At 49.5% G+C, this 26,664-nt stretch overlaps 1 protein-coding gene across 3 annotated transcripts in view; it reads left to right on the top strand.

Moving 5' to 3' along the window:
• TACC1 (transforming acidic coiled-coil containing protein 1) overlaps positions 1-23,651 on the top strand; it is a 52,410-nt gene extending 28,759 nt beyond the window's left edge. For 2 of the 3 annotated variants that reach the window (XM_066639365.1, XM_066639364.1), the window contains 10 exons: positions 3,740-3,800; positions 4,205-4,418; positions 8,677-8,735; positions 11,297-11,437; positions 13,393-13,469; positions 14,410-14,453; positions 15,076-15,236; positions 15,408-15,514; positions 17,294-17,414; positions 19,466-23,651. In XM_066639365.1, the coding sequence (XP_066495462.1) occupies positions 3,740-3,800; positions 4,205-4,418; positions 8,677-8,735; positions 11,297-11,437; positions 13,393-13,469; positions 14,410-14,453; positions 15,076-15,236; positions 15,408-15,514; positions 17,294-17,414; positions 19,466-19,534 (1,054 nt within the window). In that variant the 3' untranslated portion in view covers positions 19,535-23,651. The remainder of the gene's footprint in view (positions 1-3,739; positions 3,801-4,204; positions 4,419-8,676; positions 8,736-11,296; positions 11,438-13,392; positions 13,470-14,409; positions 14,454-15,075; positions 15,237-15,407; positions 15,515-17,293; positions 17,415-19,465) is intronic. The other variant, XM_066639366.1, reaches the window with a different exon arrangement.
• The last annotated feature ends 3,013 nt before the right edge of the window (positions 23,652-26,664 follow it).

The raw sequence follows: 26,664 nt of genomic DNA, 5'->3' as shown, positions 1-26,664 counted from the left end.
GCTCCTCGGGAAAAGGGGACTTTTGTCCCCTTCCCCTGGGTAAGGGAAGTATCCTCGCAATGGGGCTACCTGATTCTGCTGTGCCTCTTCAGCCAACACAGAATCAAGGAGTCCCGTGTCGGGCCATGAGGACCAACATGGGGCTCAGGATTCAGTGGAGCCAATCCTGCCTGGAGATGTTGCCCGGGATTGAACTTGGGATGTGTGCAAAACACATGCTCTTTCATAGAATCATAGAGTTGAAAGGGGGACCTTCAAGGTCATCTAGTCCAACCCCCTGCCTTTAGCGGGAAATCCTCCCAGAGCATCACCAGTCTGTCCAGCCTCTGCTTGAAGATCTCCAGTGAGGGAGATGGTCCCTTTTTTCCTTGCCACCCGTTCATTTATTCCTTATTTATGGAGACGCTTGACCATTTTGTGCAGAATGTTGACCCCTTTTCTATGTCTTAGAAGGGCATTTGGGGTGAGATAGACATGCCCTGTTGGCACATGGGTCTTGTGTGTTAATGGCTGTGCTGAAATCTTTCACAGGAAATTGCAGCACAAAATTCAGAGATTCCCTCTTTGATAATGTGTTTTTTTAGCTTAGAAACGGAGGAGAAGTTTGCAATGTAGAGGACAGGGAGACAGTTAGAGGATACAGCAAATGAACAGAAATGGAGAGGAGGGGGTGATGGGGTGGGAGTCAAGGATTGCGGGATGTGGAGAGAGGATGGCCTGAGGTCTGGCTACACTTTGAACCCCAAGATGTCTGCCCTGCCCCACAACACAGAAGGACCACCACATGGGGTCAGATAAGGAGATATCTACTGTCTCTTCCAAAATGTGCACATTTGTTTCTCTGAAGCAGCATTCGTCAAACTACGGCCCGCGGGCCGGATCCAGTGTGATGCTGAATCCCTCCCCACTGTGAGCAGTGCTTACAGTTCTGCTGCGCTGCTCACAAGAAGCCCCTGCATCTTTGTTGGGTGACCATCCGGCAGTCACGTCTGCCTGGAAATCCAGCTATGAAGCCTGCTTGGACAGTGGGCTCCAGAGGTGACTGCCCTTTCTTGTGAGCCGTGTGACGGAACGGTAAGTGCTGGTTCGGAGGGGGACCGCTTTAGCGCAACACAGCGGTCGTGAGTTTGGTGACTGTTGCTCTAAAAGAACGAAACCATTTGGTGATGTGTGGGGAGAACTGGAGATTGTCTTAACATGTTTCCTTGCCTCCAACACATTTTACATGCTCTGTTCCTCAAAATGGTGCTTCCGTGTTGCCAGCGGTGTAGCTGGAGGGGGTGGCTTAGCACTCAGCCTGGCAGGGAGGTGGCCAAGCGGCCTCTCCGGAGCCATTCCTGGCGGGGGGTGCAAAATGGAGCCGTATGGCTCTGTTTCCCACCCCCTGCTGGAAATGACTCCAAAGGGAGAGGCAGCTCACCCACCTCCCTGCCAGGCTGAGTGCTAAGCCACCCCCTCCAGCTACGCCACCACATGTTGCTCAGGGTTTTGTTTCTGCTGTACACCATGTTCTAGGACACGTTATCATTCACCAGGGTTGCTCTTGAACCTGGTTTTCAAACGCTGGTTAAGATGGAACGTGTTTTGCGTTAGCCATGGCTAAGGGCGGAAGGTTTGTTGTCCATGACCACTGGAGGGGCTGATTGAGAGAAAGCCACTCCATTGTGGGCCTCAACCTTTCCATCTGCAGTATGGGTACAATAAAATTTGCTGACCTTTTTAAAGATCGTTGTAAGGATTGCAACAAGGCAATACACAGGAAGCTCTTTGAACATCCCAAAAAACACGATACAGATCCAAAGCTGTGTTAAGAATTCAGTGCTACTCAACAAAGTTGTTAATGATCACTTCTAACGGTTATCGGCTTGGAGGATCTTAAATTTGCTCATGTCCTGAGGTCTGGTGGCTTGATGTTTTTGTAGAGCCGATGACGAATTTCTCTTCAATGTTAGCGTCCTTCGTGCATTAGAACAGTGCATGACACGGAAACGGCTGTATTGTAGTTAAGTCTTTAGAATCTGCGTGACTTCAAGTTGTAGATCAATTAAGATGAGGTTACGGACAGAACTAAAGCTTTAAAATCTATACCTTTCAGAGCCTGAATTCTAACATTGGATTTGTTTGTTTGTTTTTTAAAGTGTCTTGCGTCCAAGTAGATATGCAGATGATGAAACAAAAATTAGGCAGTAACTGGGATACGGATAAAAGCAGCCCACAGCTGGCTTTGCTTTCGTCCACCTCCTGCTGCTTAATTGCATGGAAGTGGAGGAGAACCTGCTGAAATAATCACACCCATCCTGAGTGCTCATTGGCATTTGGCCTGCCAGAGAAAACTGTGTCCGTGGGTGGTTAACTCTTGATCTTACAAGGTTTCTGTGCCGAGGTGAAAGTGGATGACTGGCTGGGTGGATGAACACTTGGCAATAGGAGTCTAGGGGTGCAGCAATCACAGCACCTAAGTGAAAAATGCAGTGGCATAGCTAAGGGATCTAGCACCCGGGGCACAACAATTCTTAAATACCTCTCCTGGGGTGTTAACATTCCCCGGGGGCAAGATGCCGAGAACACTGTCTGGGAGGTGGTCTGAAAAGCATGAAAACCATTTCTTAGGCCCCCCAGAAGGCCTTCTGAAGCCCAGGGAGGGCAAGTCAGCCTCTCTGAACCTCAGAAGTCCTCGGGATCTACTATTGTGGGTGCAGGTTGACACCCTAGGCGTGGTACCCAGTGCAGTGTACCCCCTGTCCTCCCTTAGCTACTCCACTGCAAAAATAAAGGGTGTGAAACCCCTGAGACATGTTCACTCATCACATCTGTGGATGAACAAGGCAGTCTTCTAAGAAAGGCCACCCTGGGATCCACTCCTGGTTGCCTCCCTCCTGTCATTGACATGGCATCTGCTTGCCCATGCCCTTGAGATCCTTCTCACAGATCTCTCTCTTCCCCCCCCCAGGTATATCCCTAATATATCTTAAATAAAATCTAAATAATTTTAATATATTTTAAGATAGGTGAGCGCAAGGAAGTGAGTGTTTGCAATTGTGAATATTGGGTGGTTGCACCGGGCAGAGAGCCAGGACTGACTGACCCGCTGGTAGGCTTGAGTTTGCCAGGTGAAATGCGCAAAATGGCTCTTAATCGTAAGATAGCTCAGCACAGTGTTTCTCAGACCGTGGGTCGGGACCCACTAGGTGGGTCGCAAGCCAATTTCAGGTGGGTCCCCATGCATTTCAATACCATGATATGAAATGCTACCTTGGTATGTGACTGCATTTGGGGAAATGTTACAGCTCTGTACTTTTAACAGGTTACTATGTATACGCTTTTAGCAGTGATAGCCAATGGAACTGACTCCTGGGTACGTATGGGTAGGATTGCAGCCTAGGTTTGTTAAAAATTTTCTTGCTTGATGATGTCACTTCTAGCCATGACATCACTTCCGGTAGGTCCCAAGAGATTCTTATTCCGAAAAGTGGGTCCTGATGCTAAAAGTGTGAGAACCACTGTCTCAGCAGAATAAAATGCACTTAAATGTAATGGTTGTTGCTGGTCTGTCTCTGAGAAAGAGTGGAGCTGATGGTGTCTTTCTGGCATGTTCAAGCTTGCCACGCCAGCAGGATGGACACAAGCGCTGAGGCTACTTTTCATTTTGCTTTTGCCTTTCTCCACCCTCCTTTCTCCACTTGCTGCTTCTGAGAACTCGCTAACCTAACACTGAACTAGACTCCCTTCCTCTTTGCAGGAGCGGTTGCAAGGTGAAGAAATACCCTACACAGCCCCTGGTCCTGGATGTTTGCACACAGGTATGGGAGAGCCGCTAACGGTCGACCATTCCTCACTATTATAATCGAAACGTTGTGAGGGAGGGGAAGGGCCATTTGCTCTACCAGCCAAGAAGGTCACCAAGAAGGTAGTGCATCAGCCACCTCCTCTGCTGCAGTGGTTCTCCCCCCTCCCCACTTCGATTTTAGAAGTGTGGAGGAGAGGCGAGTAGTGGGCTAGAGTGTCTCCATGCTTCCTTTCCAGTCCACTCCAGTCAGAAGGAGGTGGAGCTGCAGAGGCAAGCCGATGGAGGCAGATGAAGGGCCCTGTCTTTCCACCTGCCCCCCTGAGGCATCTGTCTCAATCAGCCTCACGCATGAGCCAGTCCTGCCATGTCCTGGCTGATCAGCTCAGTGCCCTTTAATTGCTTCCTTCAACCCTCCAGGATGAGGAAGACACAGCTCTCGGCTCCAAACTCCCAGACCTTTCCAGCCGGGACGGACATGCCACCGACGAAGAGAAACTGGCTTCGACTTCCTCCAGTCAGAAGCCAGCTGGGTCGGAGGCGAAAGGTGAGCCTGAGGAAGACCTGGAGTATTTTGAGTGTTCCAGTGTTCCTGTGTCTGCCATAAATCATACATTATCATCCCTGGGAGAAGGTACGGAAGCATCTCTCTCTTTTGGTTTTATCTCTCTCTTATCTCATGCTATAGATACCGTGTGTTCCTGGGAGGGTAGTCAGCTAATTGCACACATTTTTAGGTGTCTTTCCAGTCTGCCTACTTAATAAAACAGATGCAATCTTTTAAGATGTCAGTGAATTCGCATATGATCAGTCCCTTGATGCAGGTACCTCTTTGAACCCTAGACCCAATGAGGAGGGTATCACTGTTTTTCTGCCTCTTAGAGCCCAAGCCCGTGCATGTTTACTCAGAAGTCAGTCCCATTATAGTCAATGGGGCTTACTCCCAGGAAAGTGTGGATAGGATTGTAGCCTCAATTTGTTTTCAAATTGCCGAAAGGGGCAGGGAGGGTTGCCGGTCTAGGTCGGAACTGCAGTGAAGACTATATGGGAAGATCAGGATTTTTCATGTTTCTCACCATTCCTGGTTGTTCTAGCGAACTGAAGTAGTAGCATCTAGGGATCCTGGGGACTACAAAAAAATTCCCATGGTACCCAGTGATCCTAGATAGTGCCATGCATGCTCACAGCAGCAAATAAGGACTCAGCCACGTCAATCAGTAGCCTTCCCTGCTCTGATGCCTTACACCAGTATGTAGAAGGAGTTTATCCTTTTTCCCTTCTGTGTCATTTTCCCTTTGAAAACACCACCACCATCACCACTCATAGCTGTTTGCATGGGGTGCAGTATCAGAACCAGGTTGTCGGTGTGGTGGTGGGAAGGGGTAAGAAAATTTACAAATCAACCACCCTCTTGTTATGTTCCCAGTTCTGATCTTCTCCACAGAAGAGCAGTCCATTGTGAATATTGCATCCCCTGTTATAACTACAATGTAGCACCAAAATAGGCTGTGAAAGACTAAATGCAGGTGATTCTCATAGCTGCTGATTAGGACAGCCTCCCCTCAATTAATCATTTGGGAAGCTTAATGGCCTGATTAAGCCAATTAAAGTTTGCAGCCTTGGTGGCCTCCAGAAGTTAGGTGCCAAATCAAATTTCTCCCGTGTTTTTGATCCACAAGGGCTGGTCTATTGATGGTCATGCCTGCTCGTAATGGATTGATTTGGGTGTTTGGTAGGCTTCTGAAAATTGTGAGTCCCGTGGTGTGTTCAGAAGCTTAACTGGATGGTGCTGGCATCATTGCACCATATCAAGGCTTAGAATTCTTAATGTTTCTGGAAGCTTCCCTATTGCTGACACCATTGCACATACTTTGTCAGACTTCACGGGGGGGGGCAGCAATGAGAGCCCCCAAGGATACTGTGGCAAATCCTCAGGCTGTGGGTCCTACTGTGTATCTTTGTCGCTTAGTTCTGGTATACTTGGGATCACGGGAAATGACATTTCCCATGCTTCATATCACTCCTGGTTGTTCCAGCAAGCAGATATGGCAGCATCTGGGGACCCTGGGAACTACAAAAAAATTACATTTCCCATGGCACTCAGTGACCCAAGATGGTGCCATGAGTGTTCACAACAGCAAATCAGGACTCAGCCATAGTATGATATTCATCAGTAACTTCCCCTGTCATCGTGTCTTACACCAGTAAGTGGAAAGGAGGTGGTAGGATGAAGGGGGGAGGGGACTGTACCTGTGGAGTGCTATCTGAAATTAACTGGTGGGGAGCAGCTTCCTAAAAGCCAGTGCCTGGGCCATTGCTATCCTTTTCCAGAATTCACTCCATCACTAATCTGGATGTTGTATAGACTCTATTTTGCCATTAACAACAGTGCCTATTAGGAACTTCCATCTTCAGAGGCAGTTTACCTCTGAATTCCAGATGCTTAAGTCAAGCCACTGACTTCATTCTCCGCCTGTGGCCTTCCTGGAGGCACCTGATTGGCCACGAGGTAGGCCTTAGGCCTGATCCAGCTGGGTTCTAATTTTCTGATTAACCAGGATAGTTTGGAATGGAGCCTCCATGTATACAGACAGTCTACTTTAGAGTTCAAGGATGAATAATTGAAGAGGGCTGTGGCCTTCATCGCCTGTTTTTTGGGCTCGCCAGGCACAACTGGGGTGGGCAACAAGGATGATAGACTAGGTGGCTGTTGGATCTGACCCAAACCGTTCATGCAGGACGGGGTTTCTGTTCCCTTTACTGAAGACCCTCCGGTTGCTTGTCTGGACTTGAGGCAGACCAGTCTGTTAATTCTTTCAGAGTTGAATGTGCAAGCCTGCGGGGTCAGCTTGGAAACTTTATCCAATAATTAGAGGTGGGGGGCAAAGGGTGATAATGAAATCAAAACACATGATGCACTTTCTGCACTTCTTATTTTTGTAAAAATAAAATAAATCCTGAAATCTGCCAAAAAAATGGAAACGTTTTATTTGGGTTTTATTTAATGGGGAGGTGCCTGTGAAATGACTCTGGCTGCATCCGCTGACCCTATACCACCCATATCACCCACCTAGCACACTTCTAAAGCAATTATGACTTATATTTATGATGCAAATGTTGAATAATAATAATAATAATAATAATAATAATAATACAGGTATTTCTATACCGCCTTTCTTGGTCCGCCGATTTCTCCTTAGACTTTATTCAAGGCGGTTTACATAGGCAGTCTATTTAAATCCCCGCAGGGATTTTTGCAATTGAAAGAAGGTTCTATCTTTCAAGAACCACAACATTCAGATGTTTCTTTCTGATCTGGTTTCACATTCTGGCCTCCATGCTTCCACGCTCAGAGCAGATGGAATAACTCCGCTCAGCTTGTCAGCTGCTTCAAGGTTGCACGGTGCCGGTGGCCTCGAACTGGCGGCCTTCGGATGTTATCTTCAGGCAAACGGAGGCTCAACCCTCTCGACCAGACCTCCTGCCCCCAAATACACATAACCGCTTTCTGGGCTTCTAACTTTGGAAAACATCAAAATCCCCGAAAAAATAAAACCGTTTTCTTCCGCCTCTATCAATAATGCAAGATCCTGGAGGAAACATGAAAGCTGAGCTCAGGGAGAAAGGGAACAGCGTTCCAAAGCACTTTCCCTGGGTCTTGCTTTACAGACGGAGACGGTTTTTCATTTGTCCAGCAGATAAGAATAGAAGGAGATACGTGAAACCCTCGTTTTGGCAAGCGTCAAGCCCCAGCTGGGGCATGCCTGTCATTCTTGACATTCTGTGGGGAGAAACAGCTGCTCTGGGCTGCTGCATGCGACCATCAGCCAGGCATTGTGTCCCCCCCACCCCCGCTCCATTGCCGGGCCCTGCCAGGAGGCAGGGCAGAACGACAGCTGTTTGTCCTGCAAAACAGTCAGACCAACACCAGAACTAGGAACATCGACTAAAATTGAGAGTTGGGAAAATTGGAACAGACCAAAGGAAATACTTCTTCACCCATCGTGTCATTAACCTGTGGAACTCATAGCTACAGATTGCGGTGAGGGCATCTGGCTTTGATGCCTTGAAAACTGATGAACAGACTGTTGGAGGGAAAGTCCATTACAGGTTTCAAGCTGTGATGACTATATGCAACCTCTGGGTTTTAGAGGAAACCTGTCTCTGAATCCCAGGTGCCAGGGATGTCCTGGTGAGCCAGTGTGAGATCGAGGAAGCTGAACTAGATGGGCCCTTGGCCTGATCCACTGGGGCTCTTCTTATGTTCTTAGGTGTGGCAGGGAAGCAGGAGGGCCACAACATGAAAGAGGACTCCTCCTTTTCTGTCATTGTTCATGGGGAATCTGGTGCAGGGCTGGCCCAAGGCCGTAAAAACCACAACCCTTCCCTCTTCTGTCCCACTAATTAGCACGAGTTATATAGTCTGCCAGGTAGTTGCATATCATCACATGAAAAACTGCCTGCTACCAGAGTCCTACCACTGATCTATCTAAACAAGCATTGTCAACACAGTCTGGCAGAAGCTCTCCAGGGTTTCAGACAGACACAAACTGTCAGCAGTTCTCTTAATTTTTCAGGGAGGGTTCTTTCCTAGCTCCATCTAAAGGGACTGAGGGCACAATCCTAACCAGGTCTACTCAGAAGTAAGTTCTATTTTGTTCAATGGGGCTTACTCTCAGGGAAGTGTGGTTAGAAATGCAGCCTCAATCTGAGACCTTCTGCATGAGAAGTACAGGAATGGTGTAAGAGCAACTGGACTTCTGTAGGAGACATCCCAGCAGATTTGTGCCTTGTGGTTTAGAGCTCTCAGCTCCCTATTTTGCCCCCACCCTTAAAGGCCCTCCAAACTCTTGATGCTTCTTCAGTGCTAACCCACTCTTGTTCTTCTCTAGGCTTCAGTAAGGAGACATCGTGTGGCCTGGCAGAGAAGGACGATCCCAGCAGCATTTCGGTAAGCCAGAGCGCCAAGTCTGTCTTCCATGAAAAGTGTGACCACACACTCACCAGCCTTCGAAAGTGGGTATTTGTTTCTCTTGTGCATCCCAGCTCTTCAAAGTGGTGGCCTCTTTTATGCTCCGTTGTGTGTTTTTTTTGAGCATAGGAGATGCCACCAGAGGCTCTGGGGTGCATAGCTCTTGAGACAGCATGTCAAGTAGGCAAAACAAGTTTACCTCCTCCCATTTCTCTCTCTCCTTCCCCCCTCCCCCCCAAGAATGGAGGCCCTGAGATAGTGGCTTGTGCACCAAAAAGTTGCCTGGCTGTTCTTGCACGGCTTCTGATTTTTTCTCCAGCAACTTTCACAAGGTTGGAACACCCTATAGTAGCAGTTTTCACAAGTTTTTCTTCTTATGGCACACCGACCTCTATGGTCTTCTCCTCTTGTAATGTCACTTCCGGCTTCTCGGAGACTCTTCAGGGTTCTGCAGCTCTGTTTCTAGGGCAACTGTCTGTAGTAACAATTTGTCTGTTCCTCTTCCTCCACTGGCTTTCTCAAGGTCTTTGCAGTCCACAACTCAAATAGCGATAACCATGCTAACTTTCCTCCTTCTTTCCTTCACCCCCGCCCCCAATCTTCTGTCTCCCTTGTGCCATGTTTGGCAGGAGTTTGTGTGCCACCTCGGAGCCTGTCATTCAGCCAGCCTACCTTGCAGGGTTGATGTGAGGATAGAATGAGAGAGAACCCAGGTATACTTTCTTAAAGGAAGAACAGAATAGGGATGCAAAGTGGGCCCTCCTTGTCTGGGGCTCAGCTTCTGTGAGCTGCAGATGCTTGTTTGAATATGAATATGAATACCTGCAGATGCTAAGTCCATGGCTGGAGGGCTTCTGAGGACCTCCCCGAAATTACTGAAAGTGCCTTCCAGTCACGCCTGGAGGTTTTCTGAGGCACTGGGAGGTCTTGTGTGCCCTCCCTGTGCCTTAGTAGGGCTCCTGGATGTAACTGGAAGACACTTTTGGTTTGCTAGCCTGGCCTCCCCCTGTGGATTTTATTATCCACGGAATTCATTATCCATAGGGGGGGTGTCCTGGAATAGATTCCCCACAGATATTGAGGGCCCACTGTAATTATAAAACAGAACCAATGAAATGCTTCACAGAAGGGTCATCGAGGAAAACAGAAACGGTCAGATCTTTCCTGCAGGTGGGCAGATCTCTTACCTCCGACAGTCTCTTAACATTGGAAATCCAAGGCCTGGCTGACTTTTGGCGTTAGGCAGGTTCCTGCCTGGCATCTGCAGACAGTGACCTGGGAGCCAGCTTCAGAGGGATATGGCAGAGAAGGCCCTCTGCCAGCCGCTACGCAGAGCTAGCCCTTGGTTGAATTTGTATTGCTCTGCAGAGCTGTAGAGGTGTCTGTGGCTTGCAAGGATTGATGACGGGCAAGAGCAGAGAGAGGCTGATTGATGGCCAAGATGAATAATGCCCATGCCTTATTCTGGGAACCAATCAGGGCTGGCCTGTGCTTTGCAACACCCTCTCGCCACCAAAGTTTTGCAACGCAAGGCTGCATTTTATGCTCAGAAGCAATGACGAACTCAGAAATGGCACAGTAGTGCCGTTTCGATGCTTTGCTGTTGGAATCCCTTCCTGCTTTTGTGAGTACATGTGGTGGGAAGAGATTTGTCGTACACTTCTTCTGTAGACATCCATCGCTAACAAACCCAAGGCAGCTAAAAATTGTTCAGGGAGCATATCTGAACAGGTCCCCACTCTGGTGGCAGCTGGCCACCAATGGCAGCTCCGGGTCTCCATCCTCCCTCCCTGGAAGATTAAGCAGTAGCCAAGCCAGACGTCACAGGGAATGGTTAGATGTTGCAGCCTCAGCCCTCTCATGCTGTTCCTGACTTCTCCACAGTGATGGATTTATGGTGATCTTGATGTTAATTTATTTTGCCAGATAGCATCTGTTTATTTATGAGTCCTTGGGTCCTGTTAGGGGGGCAGGATCAGTGGTGGGTATTTTCCATGTTTCTGTGCCACCCTTCTCCCAAGGAGCTCAGGGTGGTGTTTGCATTTCCTTTCCTCCTTTTGTCCTCACAGCAACCCTGTGAGGTAGGTGAGGCCGAGAGAGTGACTGGCCCAGGGTCACCCAGGAAGCTTCATAGCTGAGCAGGGATTTGAACCTGGGTCTTCCAGGTCTAATTCCAACTCTCAAACCACTATAGCATCTTGGCTTTCTCTCCTAGCATCTGTTAAAGGCTCAGACCTTTTGTTGGAGTCCGTCTGTCCGTCCCCCCCGCCCAGGACTTATGGGTTGAGCCCTGAATCAGTTTGTGTCACAGTCTGTGACCTGAAATTCAGAGGCACATCTCCTGCCTTGTTGAGCCTTTGGTGCCCTTCATGCCTGCTGTGATATCTGAAATTGTAGAAACCCAGTTGGCAGTTTAGTAAAAGCTCTGGGGGGATTTGAGGTGACCCATTTGGGTAAACATCACCACACAATCAAGTAGCGAGAACAACCTAATTTGAAAGTCAGCAATTGTATCCTTGATCAGTTGTTACTTCCTGCAGGGTAATTCTGAGCTGTGTTGTGCGGAGAAAGGCCCTGCTGCAGCGACCTTGGGCACACGGGGAGGTGCCGAGAGCCCCCTGGATTCCATTTGTCTCAGCGAATCAGATAAGATGGCAGTTCTGACTCTGATCAGGGAGGAGGTAAGAAGTGGGCTGGCTCATCAAGACTCACAACCTGGCTCCATCAGGATGCTGGCAGTTTGGGGGGCTGATAGGCGGTCTGTGAAAGAGGGGGTGGGGGCATATGGCTGTGTCTGGGGACAGTGCTTTGAAGCTGAGAAGGATAGATGGTGTCTGTGTGTTTAATCAATTGGAGGAGGAATCAGGCCAAGCCCCCCCCCCCAAAAAAAAATATGTGCACGCCTCCTGACCTGCATGCCATAATCACCTCCTTCTCTCATGATTTCAAGAAGGCAGAGAACTGCATGTACACATGGTTGAGGAAATGTGTGGAGTAGAAGAGAGCAGTGGCATAGAGTGTCTCCAGATACAGTCTAGGCCCCCACTCTCGGCTCCTCCCTGCACTTCCTCTTCAAACCCCCTATATCTTTTCACCATAGCAGTGGCCGGGGGTGGGGGGTGGGAGAGAGAGAGCACAGTGGTGGCTACCACTGGGGCAGGGACAGGTGATGTGCAAGGTCAGGTAGACCTGGTTATTGGCTGTGTACAGAGCTACAGCTCCACTTTACTGGGCTTCTGGGACTGTGGGGGTGTGGAATGTGGAGCATTGGCCCCTCTCACTGGCAGGCACTTTGAAGCCTCCAGAATGGCTAGATCTGCCAGAATGACCTAGGAGCCAGGCCTTCTGCCCTTATCCTGGTCCTCAGAGCAGCATCTTCCACCTGCCCTAGCTTCGCTTCTGACTCAGACCCCTTGCATCAGCTCTAGCCACTTGCCTCCAGATCAGGGTTCAGTGAGCAACACATTCCTGGTCTGGAATCGGGGACAGTCGCCCATTGTTTCAGCCTGGGGAAAGCCAAAGTTTGTGTGAACCAGTCAATTGAAGTTGGCAAACACCTTGCTGTTGGTCACTCCTCGCATGTCAATGGGCCAGCCCCAGACCTAGTCAGCTACCATATATGAAGTTATTATTTCCATGGCGAAATTTCTACCCTTATTCAGAAAGGGAGAAATTACACTGGCGTCCAATGAAGGGAAGTGCATCTTACAAGAACATCAGAAGAGCCCCACTGGATCAGGCCATAGGCCCATCTAGTCCAGCTTCCTGTATCTCACTGTGGCCCACCAGATGCCTCGGGGAGCACACCAGATAACAAGAGACCTGCAAGGCTTCCTGGGAATTGTAGTTAAGAACATAAGAACAGCCCCACTGGATCAGGCCATAGGCCCATCTAGTCCAGCTTCCTGTATCTCACTGTGGCCCACCAGATGCCTCAGGGAGCACACCAGATAACAAGAGACCTGCAAGGCTTCCTGGGAATTGTAGTTAAGAACATAAGAACAGCCCCACTGGATCAGGCCATAGGCCCATCTAGTCCAGCTTCCTGTATCTCACAGCGGCCCACCAGATGCCTCGGGGAGCACACCAGATAACAAGAGACCTGCAAGGCTTCTTGGGAATTGTAGTTAAGAACATAAGAACAGCCCCACTGGATCAGGCCAAAGGCCCTTCTAGTCCAGCTTCCTGTATCTCACTGTGGCCCACCAGATGCCTTGGGGAGCACACAAGACAACAAGTTCCCTGCATCCTCTTGCCACTCCCTTGCACCTGGCATTTGGGGGTAGCCCACTTCTAAAGCCAGGAGGTTGCACTTACCCGTCATAGCTTGTAACCTGTGATGATGGACATTTCCTCCAGAAATCTGTTCAGTCCCCTTTGAAAGGCATCTAGGTCAAGCACCATCAGCACATCCTGTGGCAAGGGGTTCCAGATTAATCACATGCTGGGTAAAGAAATACGCTGAGTAAAGTGTGCTCATCTCTGAGCGCACATCCTGCCTCACAAGTGTAGTTCTTTTTTAGAACAATAGAACTCCCCCCCCACCCCGTGGCTCCCAGTGTGTCTTGCAAAGGCGAGAGGAGATGCCATGATACAGAGAGCTGAAATCTGCTGTTTGCCTTTCCCCGTTCTCCAGATCATCTCCAAAGAGATCGAAGCCAATGAATGGAAGAGGAAATATGAAGGCAGCCGGCAGGAGGTCCTGGAAATGAGGTAGGAAGGCCTGGAGTGGGGGCTTCAGGTGTCCATCGATCCCCGGGTCTGGACCTCCAGGGTCTGGAGGAAGAGGTTCTTCTGGAGATTTGCAACAGCCCAGCTGTGGAAAGCAGGATGAAGCCTTGTTGGGGAGTTCTATTGCCCGGGAGTTTAGCTGGAGGATGCTGGGACAGAGCGATGGCTTTTTTTCACTCTTCTATGCATTGTGTTGGCCCTACTCATCCTTCACAAGACGTCTCAGTACCTCAAATTCTTACCCAGTACAACATCAACTGTTCCTCCTTCCCTTACCCGTTGGATTTGAACAGGAAGCAGAGGGCAGAGCAGAAGAGGAAGTGTGAAGTAGAGCAGAGTAACAGGCTAGATCAGGGGTGCTCAATAGGTGGATCGCGATCTACCGGTAGATCGCGAGGCAAAATGAGTAGATCGCGGAGCCCAGTCTCTCCAAACTGTTAATATGTCAGTTTTGTCTAGTGACTAGACGAAACTGACATATTTAGCTGACACTAAACTGAAACTGACACTTTAGCTGCTCTTCAGGCAAGCAGCAACAAAACTGATGAAACTGACTAGACTCCAGCAGGGGCTCCATACATTAAAGGGGGTGTCTGTCAGACGCTTCCTTCCCCCCTGGTAGATCTCCGGGCCTTGCTGGGTTTCTCGAGCCAAAAAAGCTCTCGAGCCAAAAAAGTGTGAGCACCCCTGGGCTAGATGTTGGAGGCTCTCTTCTCTTCCATGCTTCCTCCTCTTCTCTGTTCCCTTCAGGGGAGGAAGGAGGGGCAATGGAAGCAGCTAATGTACCACTGGGTAAGGGGGGGGCGACATTTAGCACCAGAATATCTTGGGCCAGCCCTATATATGAATTGTTGAGGATTTCTGTTTGCAATAGAAAGAGAGAAGCATTCTGACCCTGTGCTTTTTGCTCTCTTCTCTCTAGGAAGATTGTGGCGGAATATGAGAAGACCATCGCTCAGATGATAGGTAATTTGCCGCTGGTTGCGAAACAAAAACACGTTGTCAAGAGCCAGTGGGGCAGGGTAGAGACCGCGAAGGGGGCTCTTCAGCTATCCCAATCTGGATCAAAGCTTTTTGGGAAGCTCAGCACCTGCTGATGGCCTTGTCTTGTGCTCTGCCCTTTGTAGCATTTTATACCTTGGTAGTAGAATCAGACTTGGGCAGTAGGGCAGAGAGAAACCTCCAGTAGTACAAGATACCACAATGCTCTCCATTCCTGGAATGCGTTGTAAATTTGTTTAAAGATACAGCGAAACCCTGACTTTCATCCACTTGACTTTCATTGCTTTACTCTTTCAGCTGTTTTCAATTGTAACCACATTTCCAATTTCATCCACGTGCTTTCCTTTTCGTTCTGTTTCATCCAACCTTCCAGGCCCTTCCTTGATGTTCTTTATTTTTGTTGTATTTCTATTGGATTTTGCACGCATTTGCATATGTTATATTAGTTATTTATGTTTTTCGCTGGCCATAATAAATTTGTAAGCTCAATAAGGCTCTGCTTTGACTTTCAACCAAGCTCTGGTCCCTAACTAGACAAAAGTGCACAGTATGCCTGAAGTGGTTCCTTTTTGCTTTGTATTTGCAGAGGATGAGCAGAGGACCAACATGGCATCCCAGAAGAGCCTCCAGCAGCTCACAATGGAGAAGGAACAGGCCCTGTCTGACTTGAACTCGGTGGAGAGGTCCCTGTCCGACCTGTTCAGGAGATACGAGAATCTGAAGGGCGTCCTGGAAGGCTTTAAGAAGGTCCTCTATCCTATTTTTTCAGCTGTTTTCAACCACTGTGCTCCATACTCCCACAGCACACCTGTGGACTTTTCAGGGCACGCTGGTTGAAAATTAGCTGCTTCTGGTCTTCCCGTTCCCCCCCTCCTGTGAACATTAAATACAGACCTCCTGCCATCTTTTATCTTCTAGAATGAAGAAGCATTGAAGAAATGTGCTCAGGATTATCTCACTCGGGTCAAGCAAGAGGAACAGCGGTACCAGGCCTTGAAAATCCATGCCGAGGAGAAGTTAGACAAGTAAGCAGTGGCGTCAGTAGCGTTTGTGCCACCCGGTACGGGAAGCCAGCACGACACCCCCATGATGAACCTCCTCTGTTAGAACAGACAAAAGAAAATATTTCTTTACCCTGCGTGTGGTTGGTCTGTGGAACTCCTTGCCACAGGATGTGGTGATGGCGTCTGGCCTGGACGCCTTTAAAAGGGGATTGGACAAGTTTCTGGAGGAAAAATCCATTACGGGTTACAAGCCATGATGTGTCTGTGCAACCTCCTGATTTTAGAAATGGGCTATGTTAGAATGCTAGATGCAAGGGAGAGCACCAGGATGAGGTCTCTTGTTATCAGGTGTGCTCCCTGGGGCATTTGGTGGGCCGCTGCGAGATACAGGAAGCTGGACTAGATGGGCCTGTGGCCTGATCCAGTGGGGCTGTTCTTATGTTCTTAACTACAATTCCCAGGAAGCCTTGCAGGTCTCTTGTTATCTGGTGTGCTCCTTGGGGCATTTGGTGGACCGCTGTGAGATACAGGAAGCTGGACTAGATGGGCCTATGGCCTGATCCAGTGGGGCTGTTCTTATGTTCTTAACTACAATTCCCAGGAGGCCTTGCAGGTCTCTTGTTATCTGTTGTGCTCCCTGGGGCATTTGGTGGGCCGCTGTGAGATACAGGAAGCTGGACTAGATGGGCCTATGGCCTGATCCAGTGGGGCTGTTCTTATGTTCTTAACTACAATTCCCAGGAGGCCTTGCAGGTCTCTTGTTACCTGGTGTGCTCCCTGGGGCATTTGGTGGGCCGCTGCGAGATACAGGAAGCTGGACTAGATGGGCCTGTGGCCTGATCCAGTGGGGCTGTTCTTATGTTCTTAACTACAATTCCCAGGAAGCCTTGCAGGTCTCTTGTTATCTGGTGTGCTCCCAGGGGCATTTGGTGGGCCGCTGTGAGATACAGGAAGCTGGACTAGATGGGCCTATGGCCTGATCCAGCAGGGCTGTTCTTATGTTCTCCCATGCAGTCTGTGGGACAATGCCCCAGGCAAGAAGAATGGTGATGCACCACCATTCTGCCCCTGATGGGTTTTTGGCTATAGCTTTTGACAGGATAGAGATATTTCAGTGTGGTTTGTTTCATTGAATTCTGCATGAAATTACTCATCGGATGATCTATAACATCATGGTATTATTAGAAAATACCAAGATTTTAAAAATTGTTGCCAGTAGTGGTGTCATCCCACCCTGTGCGCATTACCTGGTGCACCCCTCTAGCAACACCACTGCAAGTAACATACCTGCATGTTCAGGGGAGAGAGGAGGAAGGTACCAGGGTATTTGTGTCCTGAACTATTGCATCTTGATTCTTGGCATCCCTGGACATTGGCATTTTTTTAACCTCCCGGTTATTTGCATCTTAAACCTCATATCCCAGCGCTAAACCCAACCTTTGCATTTTAAAGATAAAGAACATTGAATATAAATGGATATATCTTTAGACTCAGATGTCCAGAATGCAAAAAATAAAATGGGCGACCAATGTCTAGGGGTGCCAATGACAGGATGCATTTGACCAGGACACTGTTATCCTGTCCTGTTGTCCCGTCATCAGAAGGAATGGGGAAGGAAAGTGGCCAGGGTATTTTTTTGTCCTTGTTAACCCCGTTGACAAATGTAAGCTTGTATTAATTATACAGCTATTGTCACTGAAAATTGCCTTGATTCTGGCATGGCAAAGTGCAGTGTTGTTGTGTTGACCACCTTTTGTCTCTTTGTCTCTCTCTCTCTCTCTCTTCTCCCACCCATTGCAGAGCCAATGAAGAAATTGCTCAGGTGCGTTCCAAGGCCAAGGGAGAGAGTGCGGCTCTCCACGCTGGGCTTCGAAAAGAACAAATGAAGGTGGAGTCTCTGGAGAGAGCTCTCCAGCAGAAGGTGAAGACCCTCCCCCAAGTGGGGAAAGAACTACTTGCCTGAATTCACCCTGTGCTCCTTGCGCATGCAAAATAGTTGTTTGTCCTGAAGGGTGTCCTGGCTGGTGGGATATGCTGGTGATTTTTCTGGGCTAGATTTTTCTAGGGGTTTTTCCAGGATTGTCGCAGAGGACTGTACCACCTCGTTGCGCAGATTTGTATAATTTTGTCCCTGCATTTTTCATGATGTGTGCTGCATTTTAAGGATATTGTTATCTCTCAAGTGCCATCACTGTGTCTGGTGCACCACACAGAGCCAAAAAAAAAAACAAGTCTCTGCCCCAAGAGGTTTACAGTCCAATTGTAGACACAAGGGAGACAAACCGAGAAAAGAAGGGGAAGGAAGTTGGGGTAAACGGGAACTTGCTTCAGTTTCCACATAAGCTTGATTACAATAGAGAATGGAAATGAAGGGATGGTGCCGAGTGCTTCAAAGGAAAGGGGGGAGTTTTGAGATTGGGGGCCACATTCAGACATGCTGCACCCGATGTGCATGTTGAAACACCACATTCTTGAATGTTTGCATTGGCTCAAAATGGGGCCAGTAGGCTGCTCCGTCTTGCAGCTGGAATACCGAATGTGGTGATTTCACTTAGAACAGGGTCGGCAACCTTCAGCCCGCGGGCCTGATGTGTCCTGCCACCCAAAGTCATCTGGTCCGCACGGAGCTCGACTTAGGAGGCAAAACCTCCTGCCCGGTTTGCTGCCACGCAGCGCAGGGAATCTGGGAGCCAGGGCGGGCAACTCCGCCATTCCGTGTGGTGCATGGTGAATTCACAGGAGGCCTTGCCAACCCAGAAGTTAGCACAGATGTGATGACATCATCACGGAACTTCCGGCCCCTTTTCCCAAAAAAGTTGCTAACTGTGGACTTAGATCATCGGCGCAATGCTGATGCCAGGCTGTAGGTGGGGGGACCTGGGGCAGAGTCTCACACTGGGCCCCCAATGGCACCTTGCCTGCCTGCCTCTTGGTGCCTCATTGGGCACGACCATTGCCCCCAATATTGAAAATTCAAGAGTTGGGCCAGTCAGATTGGCCCTTCCACAGCCAATGCCTGACCTTGCAAACTCCCGACTTTACCTCTGCGCTCAAGATTTAACTGCTGTGTCCATAAATGTTCTTCCGAAGAACACTCCTAAACCTCTTTTTGACTAACTTCTTAATCACCCAGCCCTTGTGTGCAAAAGGACACTAAGATGACAGTTGAATGATGCCCTTCTTGCCCATTTCAAGCTGGCTCTCACATAATACTCTCACATAACACCAGAACCAGGGGACATCCACTAAAATTGAGTGTTGGGAGAGTTAGAACAGACAAGAGAAAATATTTCTTTACTCAGTGTGTGGTTGGTCTGTGGAACTCCTTGCCATAGGATGTGGTGATGGCATCTGGCCTGGACGCCTTTAAAAGGGGATTGGACAAGTTTCTGGAGGAAAAATCCATTACGGGTTGCAAGCCATGATGTGTATGCGCAACCTCCTGATTTTAGAAATGGGTTATGTCAGAAGGCCAGATGCAAGGGAGGGCACCAGGATGAGGTCTCTTGTTATCTGGTAACTCCCTGGGGCATTTGGTGGGCTGCTGTGAGATCCAGGAAGCTGGACTAGATGGGCCTTTAGCCTGATCCGGTGGGGCTGTTCTTATGTTCTTAAACTACAATTCCCAGGAAGCCTTGCAGGTCTCTTGTTATCTGGTGTGCTCCCTGGGGCATTTGGTGGGCCACTGTGAGATACAGGAAGCTGGACTAGATGGGCCTATGGCCTGATCCAGTGGGGCTATTCTTATGTTCTTATGGCTTTCAACACTTTTTTTATTTTAAAACAAAAATGGCCCATGGCAGCTGGAGATCACAAGAACACAAGAACAGCCCCGCTGGATCTCCCTGTCAGACTTGCTTGAACCATCCCCATATTTTTGTAACCAGTGTTGGCAATGGTGATGTGATGAAAGAGATGTTTACAACACCTTGTAACCGCTTCTTAATTCCCCCCCCCCCTTTGGTGTTAAAGAACCAGGAGATTGAAGAGCTGACTAAAATCTGCGATGAACTGATCGCCAAGATAGGAAAGACCGACTGATCCATGCGCCGTTGTCCAGAGCGCCATGCTCAGCTGCTTCCTGTTTTCCTCTCTGCGTCTTCAAGCAAGCACCTTGCCTTATGCCCCAGAAATAACCTCCCCATGCAACAGCGAGGAAAGCACATGCTCCCAGCTTCCCACAAGAGGAGTGACTTGGCGGTCCCCCTGCCTGGTGCTTGCTTTCTGATGCCGTCCTCGCCTGCCTCGCCCTGGCCACAGTGCTGTTTCTGCCTTCAAGCAGGCAGGTGATTGCACAAGCACAACTGGTGTTATAGCGGGTTGTGTATATTGGAGATGGGGATTTATATGCTAGAATACTTTGAAAAGAACTGTTCTCTGACTAGACCAGGACTCTCCAGTCTATGAATTGTGCTCTGTTGGTGTCTCAAGAATGGTCCTCTGGCAAAGGGGGTGTTGCCAATAACATCTGTAGTTTGGGGGGGTGGGGACCAGTATCTGCTGCCGCTTGCACGAGCAGGTGCTCCACTGGTCTGTGGCTGCAGTTAACATTGGTGATGGCCCACGTGGGGAACAGATTTGATCTGTTGAGGGTGCAGGAAATGAGGCCCGTTTGAAAGCAACCATTCCAAGAAGGCTGGGTGCGTTCCCTAGGCTGGATCCGCCTGAGGATTCCAGGTTGGCTTGTTGGATCCTGGGCAAGCAAGTCTTCGTTGCTTGTCATCCGGGAGCCAAGGAAGGAAATGCCGGTATCTCTCAGAGTCTTGTGACGCCTTGAAAGACAAGCCAGATGCATTGTGGTATGCGCTTCTGTGGCTTTGTGGGCTTGTGGCGCAAGGAAGTCTTTCAGCTGCCGCAAGAGTTGCCTTTGCTTCTGTTGTAACAGACAAACTCAGCCCCCATTCCCCCCACTCAGATTCTTCTTGTATCTTCACGGCACAAAGAGTGCAACCTCCCTGGCAGAATGCACCCTGGCATGCAGGGCTTCTCGGGGTGGCAAGAGCAGCTGTCAGACATTTTGGAAATACGCCGTGAAACCTCCTTTTCGTCTCGCGGAAGGAACCGGAATGATGCCACTATTTCTTTAGGGGAAACTGGGGGACGGAACCGCCTGCCACATTTCTGTGTGTCTAATTTAGCCACCCGCAAGACTTTTCTCCTTGCCCGAGTTCCCAAGAGAAGCTGGAATGATTTCAAACCTTAAAAACACATTGCAAAGCCTATTTAAATGGATGACGTGCTCCTCGGGGAATGCGAACCGCAGTTGTGTCAAACGAAGAGGAGGGTGGATGTCCTTGCCAGGCTCCAAAGGGCATCACCCAGATCCTTCCCTTCCAGCATTTGTGCTAAAATTCATTTCTAGCCTTCCCCTCTGGTTGGAGCTATGCAGGATTGCTGGAGTCTTTGAAGACTCCTAGTCAGGAGAATTTGTTTTCCGAATGTCTGTAGGCCTTCCTTGTGCCATGCTTGCTTTGGGTTCTTGCGTGGTCTGACTGTGGGTGATGGTATTAAAGCCCCTGTTTGCACAACGTGGGGATTCCTCCTTGTCCTGGAGTATTGCACAATGGGGCGATTCCTCCTTGCCCTGGAATGTAGCAGTAGGTCTTGATCAAGTGACCTTGGGCATGCATTCCGTCCTCTCAGCAGCTGGAGCAAAGTGGAGGCTCCAGAGGTGATCGGAGATGCCCCTTAGGTTGGCATTGAGAACGATTCATTTTCTGCAGCCACACCTAGACTTCCTTGCTTTTCCCAGGAAGCTCAGCTCTCATGTGTCTCTTTTGTTAAAGGTCTAGTTCCCATAGCAGCAGAGATTTAGGCTGCACCTCTCTAGACCTCCAGTGGGGCAGAGCCTTCATCCAGTCCTCCGAGCATGTTCGAAGGGCTTCGTTCATGGATTTGTAGCCACGTGCCACACATTTTGCTCAGAGTTGCCGGCTGGAGGGCAGAACGCCTCTGAGAGTGTGCAGAGTGCTGTCCAGGAATCCCAACACCATAGCTGACTCCTGTGCTTCTGAAACGGCAGGGCCTGGTTTCTGAGCAGGACTGGGACAGGACCAGAAACCAACACTCTCCTCCACACTTCCTGTCTGTCCCCTTCTTCCTTTTGCCATCTGGGGAATGGGAGAAGGAAGAACAGCAGAAGCTGGTGACCGTCTCCTGCCCTGCTACCAGTTTGCCACCACCTCAGCCAGCCTCGTGGACAAGCAGTCCTTATTCCTGTGCAGTCTTGCCCAGCAGCAATAGTAGCGGACTCAGGGTAACAGGCACCCCGAATCTTCTCCCGAGGCACCCCAAACAGGCCTCCTCAAACCTTCACATTCTGCCACTGATGCAACTCGCATCTGATGGCCTCATGGATGGGCTGGCGGTGATCACAGGGATGATAACACAGGGGCCCCGGCATCCTTGGTTAATACACTCCCACCCACAGTGGATACCGGAAACCATGGATAAAAGGGAACCCTATCTGTATACCATACACAGCTACAATACTCCTTGTGCCCCCCCCCCGGCTCACTACCGTCCGTCTCCTGCATGACCAAGCAGCCTGTTCCTTGCTTTACGCGTGTCTCTCCCACTAGTGTGCAAGCTCCCTGCCTGCTTATCACATTCCTGTTCTAGTGTCTGTAAAAGCAAGAAAAATGCCTACTTGGTACTGACGAGGATTGAAGGTAGTGGGCACAGGGAACCGGGCGTAATCAGGTATGTGGCGGGCTGGTATATGAACAAGGCTTCTGGTGGAGACAGTTGCACAATCTGCAAGAAAAAATGGTGTTAGCAGAAAACTGTTCTCCGAGACTTGCTGGGAGAATGACCACCCGTGTGGGAGGCGCAGGTCAATTTTGCGGGTTGTGCCGTCAGTGCTTGATGGCATAGCCCGCCCTTGCGGGGGGAGGGGGTCACAGAAAGAGGCCATGCTGCCTCCTAGACCCTGTCCTTCCTTGCCTGTTTTTGAGACCCCTCCCGGCTTGATCGCATCTTCCAGTTGTTCACTGGGGGGGCCAGTGGTTGCACTTTTTGTCTGTGGCGTGTGTACGCGTGCATTTGCGCCATGTGCCAAATGTACCCTACTGGATTTTGCGCGTGCCTCTGAAACCATGCCACTAAAATGCGGGCAAACAAGATTCCTAAGGAATGACATTCTTAACTATAATATGGTTATTATAGTTTGTGCAGATATTAAAATTATATATGTATATATATAATGGTTATAGTTCTATATAGTGGATGATGTGTGTGTGATTTAAGTCCGTGGGACTGTTGGACTTCATACACTCCTGTAGAGCAGAAGGGAAAGCCAGGCTGCCCTGGCCAGTGGCTGGTTCTGTCCTTTATCAATCCAGTTCACCCCAATCTCTGCCTGCCTGTAATCTTTGCAAGGGGAGTTGAAAGACGTTCTCTACTCCTGAAAATGTTCTAGGGGGTGTGTAGGCAGGGCTGAGTGGTGATGTGTCTGCAACGGCACTGGGTTGATCGCACTTCCGTCACAACACACCCGTTCGATGCCATTTTTTTGACCTGCAAAGTACAGTAGTTGGGATCCGCAGGTATTTGGTTCTATCCGTCCCCCTGATCCTGCGGATACTGATATCCGTGGATAAAAAAAACAACAATTTTTTTAAAAAATAAAAATTAGTAAGAAAATAGCCTTCCCTGCCTTTGTGATGCAAAATTGCGCCATTAGCGGGGCAGTCTTCTGCGCTCCTGTAAGCCACTTCCAGGTTGCACGACCAATCCCACCTCACCTCCCTTGTCCCTGGCTCGTCTCAGAATGCATTGCATGATCCGAAAGTGGCTTGCAGGAGTGCTGGAGGCTGCACGATTTTGCTGCACAAAAGTAGCGAAGGCTATTTTCTTACTGATTTTTACTTTTTAAAAATGTTTTTAAAAGTTCCCCCCTGCCCGCATCCATGGATAGTGAAATCCGCGGAGAAGGCGGGTCCACTGTATCTCGTAACAGCCTTGGTCCAGTAGCAGCAGCCGCTGGGTCACAGGGGTGCATCGCCCGGTTCCCATCGCATGGGAAGCTGACTTGCGATGCTTCTCCCAAATGGACCCATGTCACATCTGTGCAAAGGATGATAGTCACTAGCTGTGCCTTGAGCCCAGAAATTGATTTCCAGCAGCTATCCTGGATTTGCTCTTCAGTGCTGCAAGGAGGGCTTGGTGGGTGGGTGGGTGGGTGCGTGGGTAGGGGGGAGATACCAGGGTCTGGAGAAAACTCAGTCAAGATGATTGAACCAAAACCTTGCATGCCTGTGTGGGTCATTTCCCTCATCCACTGAACAGCACACTGCATTCCAGCCTGGTCCAGGAAAGAATCCAGCCCTACTGGATTAATAATAATCCAGTTAATCAGATTAATAATCCAGCAGAACTGAATCAGAAGGGTGGGGAGTCTGCTCGCCTCTGTTCCAAGCACGCCTGCCTTTCCCTCTCTGGAACACCACCCTTTCCACGCACACATAAAAGCCTGCCTGTGATCCCACTGTTGTCTCCTTGCACAATTGCCAAGAGCACTCATTTGTCACAAAGGTCTCCAGAAATGTTAACCTGACTGCTCGATCTGCTTCCCCCTGTGCTCCAGCACCCAGGGCCAGAGGCCCGCCTGCCCCTGAGGTTGCTTTGTGCATCGGGGGCAAGTCACCTGCCCCCCCTCTTCACACCTTTGATAATGTTCCTTTTCTATGTCAGGTGAATATTTGTAAGAGTTATACTCACACAAATGAGATTATAATAATGATTACTAATATATATCTATTTTTTTTTTCCCATGTTCCATTGCCTGAATAAAAAGTATGTGTTTACAACATGGTGGGGTGATTTGTCTCTTTACTGGCCCCCAGTGGTGTTGCCGGGGGGGGTGCATGCCGCACCAGGTGACGTGCAGGGAGGGGTGACACTACTACTGGCCCAAATTTTTAAAATCTTGGTATTTTCAAATAATGCCATCATGTTGTATATCAATCAATGTGTAATTTCATGCAGAATGCAGTGAAACAAACCACATTGAATTATCTCTATTCTATGAAAAGTTATAGCCCAAAAGCCAGCAGGTGCATCACCATGCCCATGGCCTGGGGCATTGCCCCGCCCACTGCATGGGAGGTGGTCCATCATGGGCATGACACAAACTCTCGTGATGCCACTGACTGGCCCTACCTTTGGATTCAAGAACAAGCCAAGCGGCAACAGGCTGCTTGGGTTTCTTTCTCAAAACCAAGCAGTGTAGTGAGATTTCCAATGCTGGGGCTATGCTAGAGTAATTCCATGCATCTCAGTGGCACTCTGGCAAAGTAGACGTGCCAGTTTGTGAAGGGTAGCGCCAGTGGAAGGCTTTAAGGAGGTGGAGCCTATGGTTGAAGGGGTGTGGTTAACACAGGTGTGACCCAAGGACTGAAAAGACACCCTTCAAAGCCTGGAACACCTTGGATTCTGCATACTGTTGGTTTGTTCCAGGCAGGGCCTAGGAGAGGGGGGTAAAGGGGGTAATTTATACCTGGGCCCAGGGTCAAAAGGGGGGCCCAGGAGCCAAAGGAGGGGGCCCAGAAATTTCCTGGGATCTTACAATTTCCTAGCTACTCAGACATGTTGCCCACATGCGATGCCGGCAACACTATCACAACTAGGGTTCCTGGGGATACTACTGATGCCATGTGGATTGGTCGACCTGGGCTCCAAAGACTTTACCAGCTGTCTCTACCCTCCCCGCAGCCTGTTTTGCCCTTCCCTGCCCCTATTCGGCTTGCCCATCACCACCCTCCCCTGTTCTGTTTCACCCCTCCCCCTTTACAAAGGGGCCCCAAAGAAACTTTGTACCCCCTGATAAAATTCTTCTCAGAGGTCCTGGTTCCAGGGGTTGGTTCCAAGACCCCCAGTGGATACCAAAATCCATGGTTGCTGAAGTCCCGAGGTAGCGGCGGGGTCAATGCACTGCAAAAACTTACTGTGAGGTTGCCTTGGGCCTTCCAGAGGTTGTGCTGGGCCTGTGGCCCACTTCATGGGTCTCCCTGCACCTCCAAATGTCTCCAGGAAGTGAACAGAGGCGTGGGAAGGCCATTTGCGGTGGTTCAGATCAGATCTGTGGAAGCTAAGACCACAGGTACCTCAGGGCCATTGTACTTTGTAGATTTTTGAATACATTTCCTGCACGCTCATCGCACTCCCGTTGCCCCAAAGTTGAGTAGTCCTCTTACTTGTTCCCCTCCAAACCATCCCAGAGTACAAAATCGCCCAGTCACTGCAGGAACAAGTTTTTGGACACAGATCTCTGCACACACATAGATGCCCTGAGAGCAGCCTCAGTACAATGGACATTTGGGGTATCTGTTTCACCTGCCCAGTGTTGGAGGGGGTGTGTTCACTTGGCAGTGAATGGGAAATTGGGGGGGGGGGTCTGCACTAATGCTCATCAAGATTTTTATTGCGGGTAATGGGGTAATGGGCACTAATGTTGCCATGGATGCTGAGATCAGGTGGGCCCCACCTGGCCAACGTCTGACACCACCCTGAGTTCCAACCCTGAGATGGGGTGGAGTCTAGGAGCACAAGTGTGGGGTCTGCTGGAAAGGCAGGTGGAGCTTAGTAGCACAGTTGAAAGAGAGCACAAGCCTCTTGGGCCAAACTGAGAATAAGTCCCAACATATGTCTATTAGACCTGCATTTGTGCCTGCCTCTGTTCCCCTCCCAGAGCCAGCTGGATCCCTGAGGTGGGAGGGCAAAGACCGCCCCCCCCTTACCCGATGATGCCCCAGCCTCTGCTTCTCCCACCCTCCAGTGTTCTAGCTCAGCAAGTAGGTGGGCAGATGGGCAACTCTACCAAGCTGCTGCCTGAGGCGACTGCTTCAGTTGCTCTCTCCCCACAGAGCAGTGGTTCTCACACATTTAGTTCCAGGACCCACTTTTTAGAATGCGAATCTGTCAGGACCCACCGGAAGTGATGTCATCAAGCAGGAAATTTGTTAACAATCCAGGGCTGCAATCCTACCCACGCTTGACTGGTTGGCAACCTTCAGTCTCGAAAGACTATGGTATAAGCCTACAGCACCCGGTATTCCCAGGTGGTCTCCCATCCAAGTACTAACCAGACCTGACCCTGCTTAGCTTCTGAGATCAGGCATGTGCAGAGTAACAGTCCCATTGACTATCAGTATTAAAAGAATATACATAAT

Source organism: Tiliqua scincoides, chromosome 11, assembly GCF_035046505.1.
Source record: "Tiliqua scincoides isolate rTilSci1 chromosome 11, rTilSci1.hap2, whole genome shotgun sequence".
Taxonomy (NCBI): domain Eukaryota; kingdom Metazoa; phylum Chordata; class Lepidosauria; order Squamata; family Scincidae; genus Tiliqua; species Tiliqua scincoides.
This window is presented reverse-complemented; position numbering and strand designations above follow the sequence as displayed.